This window comes from Rhea pennata, chromosome Z (assembly GCF_028389875.1).
Source record: "Rhea pennata isolate bPtePen1 chromosome Z, bPtePen1.pri, whole genome shotgun sequence".
In the NCBI taxonomy this organism is placed as follows: Eukaryota; Metazoa; Chordata; class Aves; order Rheiformes; family Rheidae; genus Rhea; species Rhea pennata.
Genome location: NC_084702.1, coordinates 64,113,963 through 64,134,540, shown reverse-complemented (window position 1 = coordinate 64,134,540; position 20,578 = coordinate 64,113,963). Strand labels below are relative to the sequence as shown.

General features: G+C 38.3%; 2 protein-coding genes across 2 annotated transcripts in view; both read left to right on the top strand.

Moving 5' to 3' along the window:
- ITGA1 (integrin subunit alpha 1) overlaps positions 1 to 20,578 on the top strand; it is a 74,027-nt gene that overhangs the window by 4,032 nt on the left and 49,417 nt on the right. The gene's annotated exons all lie outside the window — the stretch shown is intronic.
- Positions 1,798 to 4,481, top strand: PELO (pelota mRNA surveillance and ribosome rescue factor). Its single transcript, XM_062599723.1, has 2 exons — positions 1,798 to 2,590; positions 3,709 to 4,481. Exons 1-2 carry the CDS (start codon positions 1,865 to 1,867, stop codon positions 4,138 to 4,140), a joined length of 1,158 nt encoding a protein of 385 aa, XP_062455707.1. The 5' UTR covers positions 1,798 to 1,864; the 3' UTR covers positions 4,141 to 4,481.

Genomic DNA, 20,578 nt, shown 5'->3' with positions numbered 1-20,578 from the left:
TACATCAGTAGCAAGCTTAGAAACACAGAACACGCATTACTGGACCTGACTGGCCAGTGTCCTGTCCCAAACAGTGACCTGTGCTAGATAACTGAAACTTTATATACACCATAGTGGGAGATGTGGGATAATCTTTGCTTACCGTAGTCTTGTGTTTCGGTCATATCTTGACCTCAAAGATATCCCATGCCAGCCCACGCTGGTTTTTCAAAAAAAAAAAAAAAAAAAAATCTGTTTAAAAACTTTAAATTTAGCTTTTCTATTAGCAGACTGAGTATACATACACTCCAGATTTACCTCATCTATTCCAGTTGCCTTTTTATATACATATACTTTGGCACATTAGCTTGTCTACCTTCTGAATTGCATATTTTGAATCTTTCTTCATACATTTTCCATCCTCTGTTCATTTTTCTTTTCCTCTTTCTAGATCTGCAACATTCTTTCTGAAAAGGGGTGCCCAGTACCATATGCTGTGCTTCAGAAGAAACAGCAATGTTGATCTATATAATAGCACTGTAACTTTGGATTTCTTAATCCTACTTTCTAGACAATTTTTTTTTCTGGTAGGTTACACATTGAGCTGCATATTCCTTGTTCAGGTCCCTTTTCTGTGCAAATATCAATGAACTAATTACATTTTAATGATAACTTACAGGTTTTTCTGATTAATGTTTCTTTTGTTAACCTCAAACTTCATTTGGAATATGCTTAGCTGTCCCTGAAGCTTCTCTCAAAACTGTCTCATTCTCATTGAAATAACTCATAGTTTCAGGAAGCTGGTCAAGTTTTAAAGTGTTTCAATATAGGTTCAAGAATAAAAGGATATGGTAAGTTTAACCATAAGCTTCAGGCTGAAGTTCAGGTATGATTCAAGTGCATTGCCAAATTAACAGTTTGGGTTCTGATCTGGTCCGGGACTGCTTTTCATTCCACTCTGTAAATGTTACCAAACCAGTGGCCTCTTTTCCACATCAACACATGTTGCTAATACTGGCTGTGGTCCATAACTCTGAAGGGCCATGGCATTCACTTTTTACTCCAATGAGAACTGGCCATTTAACCCTACTTTCTTGCCTCGTAGAGTTGCCTTCCAGATCTACATAATTGCACAACTGTGTAGCTCTCTTATTGTAATCTGTGAGGCACTGTGTTAAAGGCTTTTGGAAGTCTGAGTAATCTCTTTTCGAAACGAGCCGGTGCGCTATGCGCAGACACAATACAGGACAGCACAAAAACCCGGAGGGGAAAGGGCCCGCGGAGGCCCTGACCCCGTCTCGCCTTGCACCACGGCGATGCACCACCCCGAGGTTTCCCTTCCGAGATCCCCGCAGCCTGCCAGGCCGGGGCTTGTCCCCCTTCTCTCGGCCGTCCTGCCCGCCTCCCACTGGGCAGGGGCACGGCTGCCCCCCGCCCCCTGGCACGCAGGGTTACCACAAACCCTCACGGTTTTCCCCGACCGTTAGAAGCCGGTTGCGCGCTCGGCGGCTGTGCGCATGCGCCAGCTGCGCCGGGGGGCTGTACTGCGCACGCGCTCCGGGCACGGCGGCCAAGAGGCCGCGGGTGTCGCCGGCGCCGTCCGAGGGGGCTGCGCGCATGCGCGTGGGGGAGGGGCGCGCCTTTGGGTTGGCGGCGCATGCGCAAGGCGCGGGGCGAGGAGCCGGCAGCGCGGGCCTGGGGGAGCCGACACGTCGCGGCCGGGCTTGAGCGCAGGCCTCGCCGCCGCGGGCCGGGGCCGGGTGTCGGCCTAGGCGGCCGCCCGGGAGCGCGCAGCCCCGCCGCGATTGGGGCCGGGGCCTGGCGGCGCGGCTGAGGGGAAGCCGAGGGCGCAGCGGCGGCGGCGCCGCCGCCGGGAGCCGCCGGGATGAAGCTGGTGCGGAAGGACCTGGAGAAGGATAACGCGGGGCAGGTGACGCTGATCCCCGAGGAGCCCGAGGACATGTGGCACACCTACAACCTGCTGCAGGTGGGCGACAGCCTGCGGGCCTCCACCATCCGCAAGGTGCAGACCGAGTCGGCCACGGGCAGCGTGGGCAGCAACCGCATCCGCACCACCCTCACCCTCTGCGTGGAGGCCATCGACTTCGACTCGCAGGCCTGCCAGCTGCGGGTCAAGGGCACCAACATCCAGGAGAACGAGTACGTCAAGATGGGGGCCTACCACACCATCGAGCTGGAGCCCAACCGGCAGTTCACGCTGGCCAAGAAGCAGTGGGACAGCGTGGTGCTGGAGCGCATCGAGCAGGCCTGTGACCCGGCCTGGAGTGCCGATGTGGCAGCCGTGGTCATGCAGGAGGGGCTGGCTCACGTCTGCCTCGTCACCCCCAGCATGACCCTCACACGTGCCAAGGTAGAGGTGAACATCCCTCGCAAGCGGAAAGGGAACTGCTCTCAGCACGACCGGGCCCTGGAGAGATTTTACGAGCAGGTGGTGCAGGCAATCCAGCGGCACATCAACTTCGATGTCGTGAAGTGTGTGTTGGTGGCCAGCCCAGGCTTCGTGCGGGAACAGTTTTGTGACTACATGTTTCAGCAGGCAGTCAAGACTGACAACAAGCTCCTGTTAGAGAACAGGTCCAAGTTCTTGCAGGTAAGAGGCTGAACTGCCTCTGTAGTGGGTGATCACAGAGGTTTGAGAGCTCCTTCTGGTAACAGAAGAGAGTTAAGAGGATGGTGGGAAATAATTCACTACCTAGATAACATAACTTTCATCATGAGGAAATTATACTGGTGCCTCTAAAATTATAGTCTAGTTGTGCAAGACAGGGTGTTTCTGTTCTAGAACAGCTTAAAGGGGAGTAGAGAAGATACTAAATATTCAAAACCATGCTAAAGTTCATATAAACGCAAGTTGGGAAATGGTTTAACTGTGCTGTTAATCTGCCATACTGTGTGGCATGTATGTTTAATAACAGCTTTCTAAAGCTTTTTAAAAAAGAAAAATACTGAAGCACCTGGGTGTAGTGTAGGTTAGTTAACATTGCTATTAGTTTTGTAGTACATAGGTAAAGATTATGCAAACTACAACTTTTTTCCCCCTGTTTAGTGTTTGCTTGATTGTTTTATTTTTCGTTCACTAAAAAAGGCAAAGCCAGCACAGAAAATAGAAGTTTCATACAGCTATCACTTCTGAATTACATCAGGCTGTATTTTAGGCCTGTAAAACTATGGGGAGCCCCAGTACTTAATGGGCACAAAGTCTAGGAGTCTTGATTTGCACATAGAAATCTGGTTTTGCATTTATAGCAGAGCAACAACAGCGTGAAAGGCTTTAATATATGCAGCTGCATCACTAGTACATCTGCAAACCTCTAAACAAGCCTTAGTGCTTTTGCACTATATGTTATATAACCTTAAGAGATCTTCCTCTTAAATTTCTATTAAATACTTTAAAGGCTAAAGAAGATCTAGTTTCTCAGTAGAACCACATGGTTCTACCTGGGGCTTTGTACAATGCCTTGCTTCTCTTTATTCAAAAACTGCCTTACATAAGCATCTTTCCTACTACCGAAGTTTGAGTGATTTGAGTTAGGCTTGGGGTTTCAGAAGAGGAGCTCTTCTAGGAAAATCATTTATGTTTCAAATAAAGGCTATGCCCATAGTTAGAGAGATAAATGCTATGGAGAGTGGAAACTGTGTTTGTGCTTGGTTAATCAAGAAAATGGTCCTTTTTAAAAAAATATTTATCTTTAACTGTGTTTACTGTAGGTCCATTCTTCCTCGGGACATAAATATGCGTTGAAGGAAGCCCTTTGTGACCCAGCTGTAACTAGCCGTCTCTCTGACACTAAGGCAGCTGGTGAGGTGAAAGCCTTAGATGACTTCTATAAAATGCTGCAGCATGAGCCAGAGCGGGCTTTTTATGGTCTAAAGCATGTGGAGAAGGCCAATGAAGCCATGGCCATTGACACCTTGCTTATCAGTGATGAGCTCTTCCGGCACCAGGATGTGGCTACACGTGCTCGATATGTTAAATTGGTAGATAGTGTTCGGGAGAACATGGGCACAGTGCGCATCTTCTCCAGCCTTCACGTGTCTGGGGAACAGCTTGGGCAGCTGACAGGGGTGGCAGCCATCCTGCGCTTCCCTGTTGCTGAGCTGTCTGACCAGGAAGATGAGTCTAGCTCTGAAGAAGATTGATGATGGTGACTTTCTTTTCCCAGTTCACCTTGAAAAGAAAACAAAGGCCTTCCCTTCCCAAAGACTATGTGCAGATGTGCCATGATATGTAACTTAAGTTTTTGATAACATCTCTTACAGTGTAAAGCTTTACTCAAAACTCTAATGGATATCTGTTCTATGACAAATTATGGATACACTGTGGATTGGAGCTGATTTTGCAAGTTACATCCTGGACTTCCAGCAGTACAAGAAACTGATTTCACTCCCAAAAGCTGTTCTTCTTGCATATTCATGCAGATTGACAGCTTAATGTTTTGGAATGTATATGAAAAGATAATAAATTAAGAGGGAGAAACATGCCAGACTGTCTTTATTTCTGTTTTTAAGTGCTTGAAAGCAGTATTACAAAATCAGTCTTAACTTCCTCAAGCAAGATCTTTCTAAACTTAGCTTGATCATCTTAGGTGCTCACTTTCCACATCTTAGGAAGAAGGTTAGAGGAATGGGATGAATGTCATCTGTTGTGGGCTTTCTTTGGTGCATGTGTATACTTGTGCACTTGCATACTTCTGGAGATACAGGAAGCAATCTTTCAGAAACAAGACCTTTTAATTTCTTCCCTAATGTAATAGCAGATGTAGAACTTACTGAGCTCCATAATTTGTCCATTTGAGGTATCTCTTAAATGATCATTTGTTGTAAGATTGTTTTGAGGGCTAACGAGGTATGCTGTATTTTGCAGTTGACTGTTTTCTAATGAATTGGCATTGGGATTATTTCATGCCTACTTCTACAGAACTTTATCAATATAATTATGCTTTACAGAAACAGATCCTTGTTTTTTGTTAGGAAGCTTTCGACTATTAATAGTTCTAATAATTTCATAATCTTATTTCACTACCAATGTACCCATTCAAAAACATTTATTTACAGTTTATAGCTTGTATATGTACACAGTTGTGTAGATAAACACAACTTCAGCCAAAGATACGGTAATTGTAAAAATCATTGTTGCTTTTCCAGTTGTTTAATATAACAAAACTATTCCCTATGCAATGCAAAAACAAAACTAGGATGAGTTTTGTTTTCAGTGAACATGATATCTTAGGTTGAGGAAATACAAACTACTTTCAGATTCTGACAAGATCCCCGGAAAGGGTATTGTTTAATTTAAGCCCCACGTTGAAGGTGTAGATTGTGTGTGTAAATAAGCTTTATTAGTTTATTTAAATGATAAATGATATTTAAATGATAGGAGTTGTGAGAGACTTACGAAAATGAAAGTCAAATTTAGATTTTCTTCCAGAGGAAAAAAAAAAAAGGTTTTGATATTATCAGTTTAGGCAGAATAACTTCAGCAAAGTATTTTTAAAGGTACTCTCATAATGCTGATGTACGCTAGCTCTGTGAATCTGGTAGCATTATCTATTGCTAAGTTGTACCAACTGAAACTTCAGTCTAAACTCATTGACGGGGAAGTCTTTTTGAATTAAATGCCCTCTTCTATTCTATCTTCCACATAATGTTAATGAAGTACAGCTCTAATTTGTGTTTTCTTCATGCATGCTAGACTCTATGGATATTAGGACACTGATCTGTCAGTGAAGACGAGGCTTATTACACTTCAGAGTACATATCAACTGTGTTACTCAAGCTTTAGTTTTGTCTTGAGTAGTGTTGAATGCCCTCAGTCCCAGAATCCTTAACTAGACTTCTTTCAACTGTTAGGACTGGTTAATTTAAAAACAATGTTCGTTCTTATAAAAGTCTGCCTAAGATGCCTAGACACTTGGCCAGCTAGCAAGCACTTGGCTATGCACTAAATTAAATATAAATAATGTATTCAACACTTAGAAGAATCAGACCTTCAGTATTTAACAAATGAGTACTTGCATTGAAGTCTCATACTGTCTAATGAGTTACATTTCTCTCTCTAAGATAAACTACTATATGAATATTTCGGTGCTTATAAGTATTTGCAATTTGTTGCCATTGTAAGCTAAAGCTACTTAGGGTTAAAATTTTATTACAGTAGGAAATTCTTAATTTAATTCCCAGCAGACTAAAAGAGATATAAAACACTTCAATATAGCTTACTTGGAATAAAACTCTTTCTGGACCGTGGAATGATTTGATCTTCTTTTGGACTAATTTGAGCGAAGTTGCCCCCTTTAAAAAATAAACAGTGAAAAGTTTTTGCTACAGATTGTAAAAATTGTGTCAATTCTTCCAGTCATTATTTGTGTCTTTTAGTAGTGTTTCACTAAGAAAAAATACAACCATTTAGTTGTTTGATCTTTTAAGGTATAACTGCAAGCATTTGGTAAGAAAATGTGTTCATAGTTATTCTTTGAAATAGATTTAGAATTCAAATGCTGTACCAACTTTATAATTTGTGAATCTTCTTTTCCTTTTTTAGCTACTGCTATCATTGTCTCTGAAAGAAATATATCCAGTTGCCCAAAATATGGAAGGGTTTTTTTTGTTTTTTTGTTTTTTTTTTTTTTTTTTTTTTTTTTAAGCACTTTTGTAGTAAAATAGACACACAATCATTATGTAGACAAATGCATCCTGTTTCAGGAAACAGCTTAAGGGCTTGGTTTTGAAAGTAGGTTATGCTCGGTAGTGCAGATGGTTTACCTGGCAGAATTCCAGGGCTGTTAGTATCTTTTACATTTAAGGGAATTTTGAATGGTTTGTAAAGTCCATATTGGCAAAGATACTTGCTTAACAAAGACCTTAACTTCTCTTTGTGATAGCACTTACAAAAATGCATATTATTTGCAGTTTAAATTGGTAAGTGCTGTAGCCATGGGAAATATTTTTCTTGATCTTTCTTTGGAAATAGACATAATAATACACTAAAATCTGTTCACAAAATGAAAATTGTTTTCTTAAATCTAGAATATTTAGTAATTTCAAGTAATATTTAATTTTTGCTTCTGATTGCTTCTGATGTAATTCTGTGAATTAACAACATGGTTTATCTTCCATTTTTTATGTTTTTCAAAATAAATGGTTTGCTGTTGTAATGCTTTTTAATATTTATTAAGTCTTGTTGGAAGGAAGCTTTAAAAAAAATACAAAGTGCTCTTGATCCAGAAGCCTGGTCTGCAGTTAGCTCCAAAGATGCAAATAATTTCATTGATTTAGGTCATAGGGCTTCTCTTGCAAACTCGTACTTTGGAGCAGATCCGAGTTTCTTAGTTGTGTCACCTATGGCATTTAAATACAGTTGTGATTATATCAGTTTGCTGTGGATGTTTATAGGATAAAGTTTGGTGCAAAATATAAGGTCACCATGAGCAATAGACTAAAGAATCTTATTAGATATAAAGCAAAATAAAACATAAAACTCTTAATAAAGTTGTAAATCACTTTACTTGACCTGGAGAGTTCTCCATCTCCCTCCTTCCTGTATTCCCCAGTGCAGACCACTTGAGTAAAATGCTGATGATAAATGATCTTGCAAGAGGAATCCTTCTGACCATTCTCTGACCATCTGTGTAAGACAGGCCATAGCACTTCGGCTTAATTTGTGATGTAACTAGCATGTTATTTTTAAAACCGTGTAAATGTCAGAAGTAGCTTTGACTATTTGCTGCTATTTTCTTAAAGTAGCCCTGAAAGTAAAATCAGTCTTCCCCTCTGAAGATTTACTGAATTTACTTCTAAGCTGCTGACCTTGGTTTGCCTTTTTCTGTGAAAGTATGCTGTAGCTACCTTCTTAGTTAACTTACTTATAGTTTGAGTTTCTTTAATTTCTGTCTGGAAGCTACATCATCCATCTGGAAATTGTATTCGGTTCTTAAAAGGCAAGGTGGGAGGTAAAACTATGTCCATGGGATCTTTTTTAGTAGGCCAGAGCTTTTTTTTTTCCTACAGTTTTCATATTTCATTTTTTAAAAGAAAATAAGTCTGTTTCATAAACAAAATGTCTAGTGTTTTAGGAAAAAAAAGTTCTTAATTTTATGCTGTTTTTTCCCAAGCTACTTCTGGGCACAGTCTGGTCTATTCTACACAGGATTTAAGAAAACAATTTGCAAAATGTGAAACTGCAATTTGAAAGTCTGCAATTAAGAATCCTTTTTTGTAACCAAAAACTGGGATCCCTTCAAGGTATGTTAATTAAAAAGAAGCAAAAAGAAAAGAAAAAGAAGGAATGGCTTCAGAAATCCACTTACCTCCATACTCTTTAGATAAGGCAGAACTTCAGACTTTAATTTTTTTCTTGCTCTCTGATATACTAGTTGCTTCTATCAATCTTGTTTTTTTTTTAATATGTGGAATGAAGTTGTTAAAATGCAAAGCCAAGTGGATCTGGAGTGGGTCAGACTGATGACGATTAAAAAAAGAAAAAAGATTTCTTCATCAAGATGTGCTAATGTGGAGGAGGTTACAGCTCTGATAGCCATTCTCTTGTACATCGGTTCCTGTTAAATATGCACCTGCAAATTTTTGTGACATCATTTGGTAATAATTGTTGGGGGTTATGATTTTTCAATTCTAATTTGATCTGCTTATGATTGCACCAGTTTCTTTTGAAGCATCTGTAATTCTCCTATAACAGCCAGAACTTGTGTTAAGAGACTTATATACAAATTTTTTGTAGGAAAACCCAGTTCTACAAACTTACAGCTCTGCTGATCTAGATTTTAGCAAATGCCTAAGCACTTGAATCTTGTGATTATTATTATAGTTCTTAATTCAAGCTCTGACATGGGCTAAGCCTGGGCTTTTTCAGTAGTGGAAAGAATAAACACAGGCTGTCAAGTTGCTTGTGCGACTTAATAAACATAATGCTTAGTCCAGACAAATTTTTTCTACTTGACTCATACAGTGCAGTGACTTTGATTTGAACTTTACTGCTTGCATGATGTAGAATATAAAGGAAAGAAATGTCTCCACTATAACCACCAGCCTGCAGCATGTATTCTCTCTAAACTTATAAACTTGATTGTATTAGAAATGCATTTGAGCTTTTCTGGCAAAAATTGTCTCCTAAAGTATCTTAACCTAAAGAGGAGTGTAAGGAAAAGGTCTCTGAAATAATTTTTGTTTATTCTGTTGTCTGAAAACAATTCTTCCTCTTGTCTCACTTGAGGACTATACAAGAAACAGAGGGGAGCTGGTATCAGAGCTGCACTTGCTTCCAAGTCTTCTGGGAAATGCAACATTAAGCAGCAGCTTTCGAGCACTGCCATCTCCTGTCAAATTCTTCTGTATTGATCTCTAATTTATTGCTCTCAATTCTGGAATGGTCATGTTCAGAGATAATGTAATTACTGTCATGCTGCTCTAATAATTACTTAGAATTCAACTCAGAGCTGATAAGGAATCCTCGGACAAAATAGCTTTTCATTAAAGAATCTTAGTTAGTTGAAACCAATCCTTCCTTTTAGGAATGTACATACCAGACTAGCCAGGGTTTTTCTTCCCCCCTCTGGTCCCAGAATGGAGTATCTCATCAAAACTTAGAATAGCAAAGGAATCATGTGGGACAAACGTTGTAAAGCTTTAGACTGTTCTGTGATTCATTGTTAGCAAGAGGCTAAAGATGCTCCCTTTTCTATTAGTCTCTTTGGTAAGGACTACTCCACACTGTATAAATAACTAAATATATTTTGGCCGAGACAGCTGAACCATAATTGTCTGTCTCACTCATGTGGGATATCTCTTTGGATGCAGGACATGATTTTCAGATTTCTAATCTGAACAGGAAAGGAAAGTGATTTAAACCTGGTGCTATTCCTATTTAATATACTGCAACTGTGGTCTTCATGTTTCAGAAAAAAAGTTCTGAGTTCCATGTTTCAAAAGGTTTTGGATTTGATGGCCGTCAAGCAAATCAACTTTAAAAGGCAGACAGATAATTTCCCATACAGCTTCAATACAAATCCTTAGGATTTTTAGCCACTTAGGACAAATTTTTATACCAGACTTTTAACTTGAAGGACTTTAAACCCAGGAAATACAAAATGTATGTAAAGAGAAAGGAAGGAAGGAAGAATTCTCGAAGAATGTAGTAACTTAATAAATATTTTAAAAGACTCTAACCTGACTCTTAGATTGTAGTTCCCTTTGGTAGCTGAAGGCATGATTTCAGATGCAGGTTTAGTCTATGTCTTCAGACCTCGAGAACCATTTACGGTTGGAGGAGCTTGGTAGAAACTACTACATTTAGGATGTCTGACAGTTGGCTATCAAACAAATGACCATGAACTTTTCCTTAAAAGGTTTCTGCACTCCGTAAGCTGCAGCAGGTTTTGCTAAAGAGAATTGCATCTTCTTTGATCTGCAATGTTTAGTCTAGTGACTTCAAGTGTTTGATACTTGCATGAATATATTCATTTAACTGTGGGAATATTAATTACATTTCTTTATCTTACCCAAATAGCTGCCCTAACGCCACTTTCATTCCCTTAGGTAAAGTTGACTTCTTTACCCTGGGTAGGTTATTCCCCTCCTGAATGGAAATTGTTGCACCAAAGTAGAGTACAGATACGAGAATTTTAAATAAATGATGCTTAAATAGGCTTTCTTTAAATACGTTCCTGGCAGAGCGTCAGTGCCTGGCAGGACGGCTGAGTGCTTTGCTGCGCTGGCTGCCTCTGCTGCGAGGTGCTACCTGGGAACTGCCAATGCAGTGGAGGCAGGAGGGAGAAAAGGGGCAACTCTTCAGTGAGGGAGCTCTTCCCACTGTCAGGACAGTGAGGAAAGACAAAATCAGTGTTTTTTTTAACCGAAGTAATGCTTTATGAAACAGACAGATGTGTTGTGCTGCTAATCAGCTTGATAGGCAAAGGAAAACTTTATAATCAGACATAGAAAATCAACCAAAGATGATTGAAATAAAACCGCCAAAATTTTTGAACAGGAGTTCAGTGGGAAGAAACAGTGAGAGAAAGACAGAAAAAAATGATCATGTTGAAAGATTTTAGTTATTAATTTTAAGAAGTGTTTGACACGTTTTTATACCTTTTTTCTTTTAAAAGTCTCGAAAATCAGTTATTAAAAATCTGCTGATAGATGTCATTTAGTTGACCAGTCAAGCATTCTGATTATGGTAAACAACAGATTTATGATTGCTTAAGCCGTTGCAAATTATCTGCATATGTTTTATGCAAGTCTTTACTTGCATGAGCACGTGCTATTTTTATTATGATACAAAGATCCTAGTAAGTGTTCAGAAAGAACCAAATTAATGTTGCACTGACAACTGAAAATATAACCCTTCCGAATTTTGAAAACTTGTCCTTACAGCCTAGATAGATTAAAAAATTTAGAGTAGTCTCCACCCCACCCCCCCCCCCCCCCGCCAAGGGAGGGTGCATTTATTGAATTGTCACTGAAAATATTTAGAGCCTGAGACAGTGGTATTTTTATACTGAACTTTTTCACTTTTAGGACACTTTCAAAACTAATTCTTTCTCTAGCTTAAATACTCTTATTTTGACATAAGAACTGGTCAGGAATAACTCTATGCTGAAGCATATAAAATTTCTAATACTGTAAAAATGAAAAGTGGGAATAGCCTTCCAGAAGGAATAATCACGGCAAAAGGTCTCTTTAGTATGGAGTTTGTTTACCCTGAAAAATACGCTGTAGTTGCCAGTAATAGATAGGAATCAGCTTAGCATTTCTGAACCCTGTGCCCTGAACAGAGAGTTGGTCGCTGCTGTTGATTTAGTGGTGTGTTGAGTTTGCCCTGTTTGTATCAGTCCAATTCTTAGTGCCTATGTTTGGACCACGTCTCAGTTTGCACGGCAATACAGACCTCATGTCAGGACTGGATTGGCAGGGAGTGTTTCTCAAACTTCAGCTGAGGGAAAACAATCAGTTGCTGCTCTTTTACTACTGCTGAAACTGTAGGTCAGGCGTTATTTATGTAAAGCTGATGGCAAATTTTTGATGTCGAAGCAAGTACTTGCAAAGTTTCCAGGAGTACTGTGAAATATAGGTTGGTGGTACATGGTTCTTTTTGCCATTTTTAAAAGGTCCTTTTTTTAAAAAAAAAAGTATTGAATACTTGCAGCTCCTGCTGACTTTGGAAAATTCAGTCATGGTTAAATATCACCAAAAATGGAGTAGCTGACCTTTGCTTCTCGAACTTCTATTTACGCAGAACAAGAGATGTCTACATAAGAAAATAACATTTCCTCACTGTTAAACTTTCATGGCACTTCTGTGAAGCTGACACAGATCTTTGAAAGAAAGAACTGATTCTTTGTCAAGCAGTTGTTAACTCCAGAATACTTTTTCTGAACAGAACTGGGCTGGACAGATATCTTAAAATCACGGGTGTGCTTCATGTGCTATGGGTGGGAAGCGTAAGGTATTAGCGCCAGTAATTCATGTAGAAAGCTCTATCTTAAACTGCATCTAAAAAAACAGGATGTTTTTCTCCCTCCACAGTCTGACTTTAAATTTTTTTGGGGGGGGGGGAAACAAACCTTCCTCTTATATTCTCTTCATGGCTAGTTCCAAATTTCCCTGAATTGTTTATTGACCAATGAAAAAGAACATTTGTAGTAAAAAGACCTGGGATTAATTCTGTAATGCTTTTAGCTAGCTTGCAAATAAAATCCCTCCAGCAACAATTAAGCAAAGGAGATGTATATGCTCTTGTTGCTAATCTGTTTCTATTTTTCTTTAAGACTTAGTAGATATGGTTGATAATGCATATTATTATATGCATATTATGTATTATATGCAACTATTCAATATGGAAAATTTATGGTGTTATTCTAGCTTTTGGAAAATGTATTAAATTTTCAAATTAAAAACAAAATATGTGTATAAAATATAACACAGAAAATAATATTAAATCCCGTATAAACTGTTGATGCATTTTTTTCAATGACTTTATTTCCCAAACCGCCCTGTGAAATGACAATGGTAGGGGCAGATATATTATGGAGTAGAATGAATATATTCCACATCAAAGATACCACACATGAGGATTTCAGGGAGTAAGTTTCTAACATATACTAGAAATATTTATTTATTTATTTGTTTGTTTCTGTCATTTCAGCTGAAATATACTGGTGTAAAGTTGGCATTTTGGCTTCATCAAGTTTTTTGATTAGCCCTGGTAGACACTGTATGCCAGTCCATGAATTACTGGTATATTGATTCATTCACATAAAAACTAGCTTTTGTTTATTGCCAGTAGATTATGTTTGTTTTGTAGGTTCCCTGGAGATGAGACACATATATAAAATGGGCAGCCTGCAGAAGTCTTTGTTATACTTTTTTTTAGGCCATGAGATGAGTTAAGCTGCTGAGGTAGCAGCACTTTACGAAGTGCCTAGTGCAAACTAGTCGTTCTTGTGTCATTTTCTGTTCAACTGTCAAAGTGGAGTGTACAATGATGAACAAACTTTGTATTGCTATTCTTAATTTTGTTCTTAGGGTGCAGAGTCTTTTGTGACTTGTGTTACGTGGAAGTGGGTTTTGTGGCTATTTCTAGATTAGGCAGCTATTTTATGGTTGCTGATGTTTATGAAAGATAGGATTTAATGAGTGCTATGGGCACTTGCAGTCCCACATTCCCAAATGCTTGAGTTTCTCAGCTAAAAATGTGTAAGGTATGTTGTCACTGAGCTGTATTTTGCAACTGTGCAGTGCAGGCAAAGAGTTCTTATCACAGTTTACAATTCATACTTTCAAGAGCATAAAACTGAAGAGGAGAGCAAGGAAAGAGACTAGCTGAGGATTATCTTTCCTTTCCCCAATGTAGAGGAAAAAGATGCAAACCAGAAGACCTCTAGAAACCTGCAGAGAACTGGTACTGTGATTATCCATGCCAATGTATGCTTAAGAATAGCTCAGATTTTGCTACTAAGGAGGTTAATACTGATCTATTTGAACAGACAGTGTCTGCTCTGCTGTGTTCTCACACAACAGAACAGACTATTTCATGCTGGAATTTATCTGCTGTGCATTTGGGGATGAAGAGGCACTTCCATTTGACCTCGTGATATGAGAAATGCTGGCATCTGGAGCCCTTTCTTGGCAGAATTCCAACATTGCAACAAATAATGACTTTCTTTTCCATTACAGCCTGTAGCAATGTCTTAACAAATACATTCCCACTGTGGTCATGATTTCTAGTTACTGATGTGAGAAAATGCTTAAAAAAACATCTTGAACAATATTATTGATGATACCACTTTATTCCTTGCGAAGAATTAAAAGCAATAGATAATCAGATCTGCTTGCATGATGGTCCTTTTTTTCAGTGTAAACTCAATGTCAAGAATTTTTTAAACTTTTCAAAATTTGTTTTAGCAACCGCAAACTTCATCCCTTACTCTGCAGTTCCGTTCTCGTTAGTATCGTTATTTAAATTTGCAAACCTCAGTTTAAACTTAGCTAGAATATTTGCTTCTGTAAAAATGCTTTCTGTTATAGGGTGAGTAGTTTCTCACCATGCAGTTTAACTGGAGTTTCAGTTTTGTAAAAATTCTTTTGATTTTCACTTTGCTGTAACTTTTTTTGATTGCACTTTGAATACTAAGTTCTTCAGAAAATAAAGACTTCATGCTAAAAGGGTAAGAGTTTTCAGGTCCCTATTAACGAAGTAAATATTTTCAACAAGGGGAAAAATGATTTTTTTCTATAAAGTCATGACATAGGAAGATGAAGTAGCATAGTGATTCTCTCTTACTCTAGTAGAAAGTGGGTCAGATAAGAAAATGGCTATTCTGTTATATTCCAGTGAAAATTATCATAGATCTGTTATCAGAAATATTAGGAAAGACATTATTTGTACAACTTGATTGTAGTTTGCAAGCTGACGTTGTTAATACACACATCTGAGACTTAACTGTGAAGTGTCTATATCCCCACTGGGCTCTTCAATTTTTCCTTGGTCAAGCTCTCTGTTTGCTTTTGGGTATCTTTTCCACTACATCACTGCACAGAAGAGATATATTAAGGCCAAAGGAAGAGACAGATATTTGAGACTTTCCATCTTATCCATTCCACTGCACTTATTACAGTGTTCTTGAATAATAGCTGAACTGATATTGATGCTTTTCAGAGACATCAGATAAACAGAGTCTATGAACTAATGGCTTTTAGCGTGCATGCTGACTGCATGTGTTTTTGTTGTAATATATAAAAGTGGCTTGGATTTAAGTTTTGTAGTGCTTTGGCCAGCTGAGTGTGAGAGGGTCATGTCAGGATATTTGCACTTCCTTCTGGAGGATTTCTTCTCTTCCTGAAGCCTTTAGTGATTCAGCTGAGAGCGAGCCAGTGATTATGCTGAGCATAAAGCAGTGAAAGACGTGAGTTTGTAGCCATTGTGAAGTAAAGAAATGGAAAAAGTTGCTGCTTTTCAGAAAGCTTTTATTGCCACCAAAGCATTTCCACTCTTGTATTTGCCCTAAGACTGCTGACCTTTGAGAAAATCTACCCAGAAATCTATAAAAGCAACCGGGGAAATTAATGAACAGATAATGATAATAGGTCAGAAAGGCAAAAACAAAAGTGCCCTTGCTCCCAGTGGGGAGATAGTAACATTAATTTTCAACCAGGCATTAGTTTTACATCAGTTCTGTAATTATTAAATTTCCCAGTGTGTTCAAAGGGAATTGTGATCATTTCTCTCCTCCCTGGGGAGTTTTACAGATGGGTGATTTTAAGTTCATTTGGATAGACTGATGAAGAATGTTTTTGTGCCATGGTTCATGTTCTTGCTATATTAAGAGAACAGTATTTTTTTTTTACATTAAAAATCAGCATAGGGGCAATGTATCTGTCCTCAGAAGTATGTTAATTTGACTGCAATGTTTGGCAGTTTTCCCTGAATTTTTGACAGACTGTTTTTATTTCATTTTTCAAAGATTACATGCTAGCTGGCAAAGGAAAGCATAAGTACAAAGCATGGATTCAAAGGAAACTTAAAAATACGTAGAAAATGGCATTTGCAATTCACTTTTGAATATTGACAAGTGGTAATCTAGTCTAGCTCACAGGTTTGGCCACAGTGTGATGAGTGTTCAGTGCTTTCTCTTTCCTTCACGCTTTACTAATATACTCAGATCCTGAAAGCTCAGGAGCGTGTTCCACGATGACAAAAGTCATCATTCTCTATATTAGCAAAATAAGTTCTCCTCGGAGTAGAGGATAGGTATAACGCATACTGTTGAACATATATCCCTCAAACATCTTTGCCTCAGAATTTTTGATATATTGCTGTAATCTTTTATGAGCTCTTATCATGAGCTTCAACTCTGAAATTAAGAACATTTCTCTAACTCAAAGCTAAATTTAAGCTTTAGCCAGATCATTAGCCATAGTAGAGGGGTGTTCTGTAAGGAGAGTCATACTTTTAGCAGTAGTGACTGAGTCGACCTCCCCAACCACTTGTGCTACCTGTTGCACAACCTAGCTACATCTTGGGTTGAAATGTAGGTATAATGCTGAAGAAACTATTGCTTAAAGTGATTCGTGTGATTATATAAGTTAGAGAAGGTACGGCGGCTACTTGTTTTGGGGTGAAAATGTTGGGTTTCCTTCTTACAGTTAAGCTAGTGTTACAGAATTTAATTTTCTAGGGACTCTGAAAATAATACTTTAAAATATTTAGAAATCTTATTATTTCTACCGTGCTATGAAGTTTTGGATACTCAGGTAGCATCATACTTCCTTTTGTTGAAAATAAAACATAAGCTTATTATTGAACCTGCTTTGCTTTTTTATTTAGAGTAACAGTAACAAAATTAATCATTAATACTTAAAAGAACTATGCTTTTTAATGTAGGAAAAGCAGTCCTGTTAACAATGTGGAGCTGGATGAAAAAATCACTGTGGGAGAAGAGATACTAGCTTTGGGGCTTGCTAAGGATTAGACCGTGTATCCTGCAGGGCCAGCTCTACCTGGATAACCAGGCTGGTTGAGACAGGGCTGCAGAGAGGAAGGTTTACAGCAGCAGTCAGCAAAACTGAGATTCTGCAGAGCTGAAAATAAGCTGACACATCATACTTGACTCTTCCTATCAACCTAGAGAAGTTTTTCGTGGAGGAAAATCTCCAAATGGATGGTCCATGAGCAGTTTTGGAGAGGGTTATGAACAATACATTTTTCTTCAGGTTAAAGTGCCCATGCTTATTCACTTAACCTCTTGCATGAAATTAATCTCTTGTTCCTTTTTAAGCTTCTGTGTTTTATTTCAGGAAAATAACTACACAATCATTTTAACCACACTTTCTATGTGAAATTTGAGTTAGTTATAGATGACTATAAATATAGTATTATATTAAAAAAAAAAAAAAAAAAAAAAAAAAAAAAACTCAATAGGTAAAGGTTCCTGGAGGCTTGTAGATAAAGCTAGATGGTAGGAAACAAAAGTTATAGCGGGATGTTCAAGAGCAAATGGTCTTAGGAGCCCTAGAGGATGGTCTGGAGAGGAGTGCTAAGGTTGTAGGGAATTGAATGGAGTTAAGTGTTGATGGAAGGGCTCTATACAAAATATGGACTAGAGATCACAGGAGGTAAGCTGAAATATTTTCTAGGAGCGTCATTTGGCCTTCAGCAAGCTGCTGGACTTCTAAGCCTCATTGCAAACATCTGTGCAAGTCTAGTAAGTGACCTCACAAAGTTTTCCATTGGTGACTGTGTATCTTTAAGGTTTTCTCTCCCTTATGTGAGAAATTGCAAAGTGCTAAGATTTTTACTGATGAGAGGACTTCTTCCAAACATTTAAACAAAATGGTTTTATTCAGTTGACAGTCAATTGAGCAGGGCATGTATTATTTGACTCTACTGTTGTATTTCTAAAAGTTTTGTCTTTTATATTGTATTACTCATCACATTACAAAGCTTTGATTCAGTACATTTTCAGGCATTCTGAAGCTGTTCGCCAGTACAAATTATTTGGTCCAAAGCCAGCAAAGGAAGCTTTACGTAATGAATGTACAAAACATTTTACTGGCTTTGAAAAGCTTGTGGCTACTGAATCTGGAACCACTTTCAAATATATATTTCTTTGTCTTCTTTGGATATTTATCTATTTTTAATAATTTTTTTTATTATTATTCCAATTATTTGGACTCATTCCAGAGAGTCAGTCTTTTGCTCTTCAAACGTTAAAGATTAAAAAAAAAGAAGCTGCAGGCAAAATTACACAAAAGTTCTTTTGTAGCTCTGAAAAAGAAAAGGCCTGATTTAAGCTCTGCTGAAAAATGTTTGACAAGCGGAAAACTCTTTTTTTTCTTTTTTAAATATACAGCTTTATTTGAAATATATGGATATTTTAGACAGCCAGAATTGAATGCAGCATGAACTCCTACTACAACCCTCGTGGCCTTCTTCAGTAAGGCACTCCAGCCTCCAGACTCACTGATGGCAATTGTGCCACACATCCATATTTTCTTCCACTTAGAAAGTCTGCCGCTACAACTCTTTTTCATAATACAAGACTATATAATCCAGTTGTGGCATTATCATATATGAAGCAAAAAATAAAATGTGAAGATTCTTCCACTTACAGTGCCAGCAAAGAATCCACTTTCATATATTTGACTCCTCATTTCGTAAATAGCATTTTTAGAGGTATATCTTTACAGGCAGGTGCATATTTAATCTTCCCATGCTACTAGCTAGATGCAGTCCAGCTCTGAACCTAAATCCACAGTGTAATGTTGCTGTAGCTGGAAGACCCAAATTCCAGGAGATTTCATTTGCCTGGGCTCGGTGCTGCTACACTTTCCAAAGGCCACCACTTTTTTTCTATAACTGGCTTGGTTCCAGCTAGCTGGGAACAGCAGCACAAGCTTGCATGTACCTACGAAAGGCCACATACTCAAAGCTCTCAGCTTCCTCAAGTGAAACAGTTTTCTGATTGCAAAGGATGATATTATTTGCTACCTTCTCCTCATCAAGCTTTTGTAGGAGGCTGAACCAGTCCTGTTCATCTCACTGAATAGCCCACCAACAGCCTAGGTACTTCATTTTGTGCTGTTTGCTTCAGGTGTTTCGTAAGAGCACAACTGAGACAGGCAGATTTTTGCCATGCTATAATACTGCTCTTTATCAGCATAAAACACTGTAAGAAGGCACTCAATAACTGACTCAAACTCAGACATCCTTCTTAATATTACTTAACCATCAGTACATTTTTATCAGATGCACTCCTCTGTATTTGCAGGTCTTTAAAATATGCTTACGGTGTTGTTTGATGTACTATACAAGACATTATATCAGTATTTTATTTTGCAAGAGATCCGTGAATAAGAGAACTCCATAAAATATTTTAATCTTCATCTTAAATTTCTCTGTCCTCTTTTATTTACCAAGTTAGATGTAGTCTTATATTTTTTTTCCTAAAAATCTTTTTTTTTTGAGTTACCCAATATTTTCCAGTTATACATCCTTTTGCAAGATATTTCTGCTTGTTTTGTTCTCCTCCCTTACTACAATCAGACCTGCTTGTTTCAGTCTTTTCTTGCAAAATGCAGAAGAATTATTAAAGGCATCTGAAATGCTGTACTAGTAAGTGAGAAATAGAACAAAGGTAATGGAGAAGTAGTGTGCCATGTAATCCCTGTATCCATGTAACCCCTGTTGAATACCAAATGCAATTTTTTCCAAGTTTTGCAAAAAAACACAAGTATTTCTCAGAATAACCACAATTTATGGAGCTTGCAATGGTTATTTGCCTCAGACTCTTACACAGATAAAATAATCTATTCTGAGTTTACTCTCTTTTCTGGGTTAAGTTGGTAAACAAGATGTCATTTATTGTGGGTGATTTGTGGTGACTTTTTTCTCAGTAAAGAGCCATGTGTTAGATTTTGGGCTACTGTTCTGGTTGCGTTTATGTCTGTCTATTCTGGGAAAGCATGAGTACTTACTCTGCATGTCTCTGGCAGAGATTAGAGTAGCCAGGCCATATGCGCACAGGCAAGTGCCAGAGAATTCAATTTTAAGCATTTTTGGACAAACTGTGTAGAGGCAGTAGAAACAGGCAGACTTGGCATGAAAGTCTGGTTAAAAGATCCTGTAACTGAAAAACTTGTTTTGGTGGCTACTGGACAAGTATGTGCTGCTACTTTAGGTTTGCAATAGAAATAATATTTGGATTGTTGTCTGGGTGACTGAGTGTTAACTTTTGGTGTGTAGATACAAACTGTGCTTGGAGAAGAATGCCTCATGCACTAGATCGTTTTCTAATTCAGTTCAAATCAGCAGAGAGAGGGAGGTTGTCCTAGGTCTTCTGTGCTGCCCAGTTTGTTACTGAGCAAGAGCATAAAAACTGAGATGTGGGTTTTATCTCTTGATATACATTCACCCTCAGCATTTCTGATTAGTCCTTTGATCTGAATTTTGTTTTACTGATTCTATTAACACCATGTGAAGTATTTCAAAATCCTGATAACTTAATTTAGCTGTAGTAATTGTGATTAAGTATGTAGTCAAATACTACATGCCTCACAAAATTTTTTT

Excerpts from the sequence above, each read along its gene's own strand:
- PELO (XM_062599723.1), top strand. The coding sequence starts at position 1,865 with ATGAAGCTGGTGCGGAAGGACCTGGAGAAGGATAACGCGGGGCAGGTG. Across the intron at positions 2,591-3,708 it reads ACAGGTCCAAGTTCTTGCAG|GTCCATTCTTCCTCGGGACA; the intron begins GTAAGAGGCTGA and ends TGTTTACTGTAG.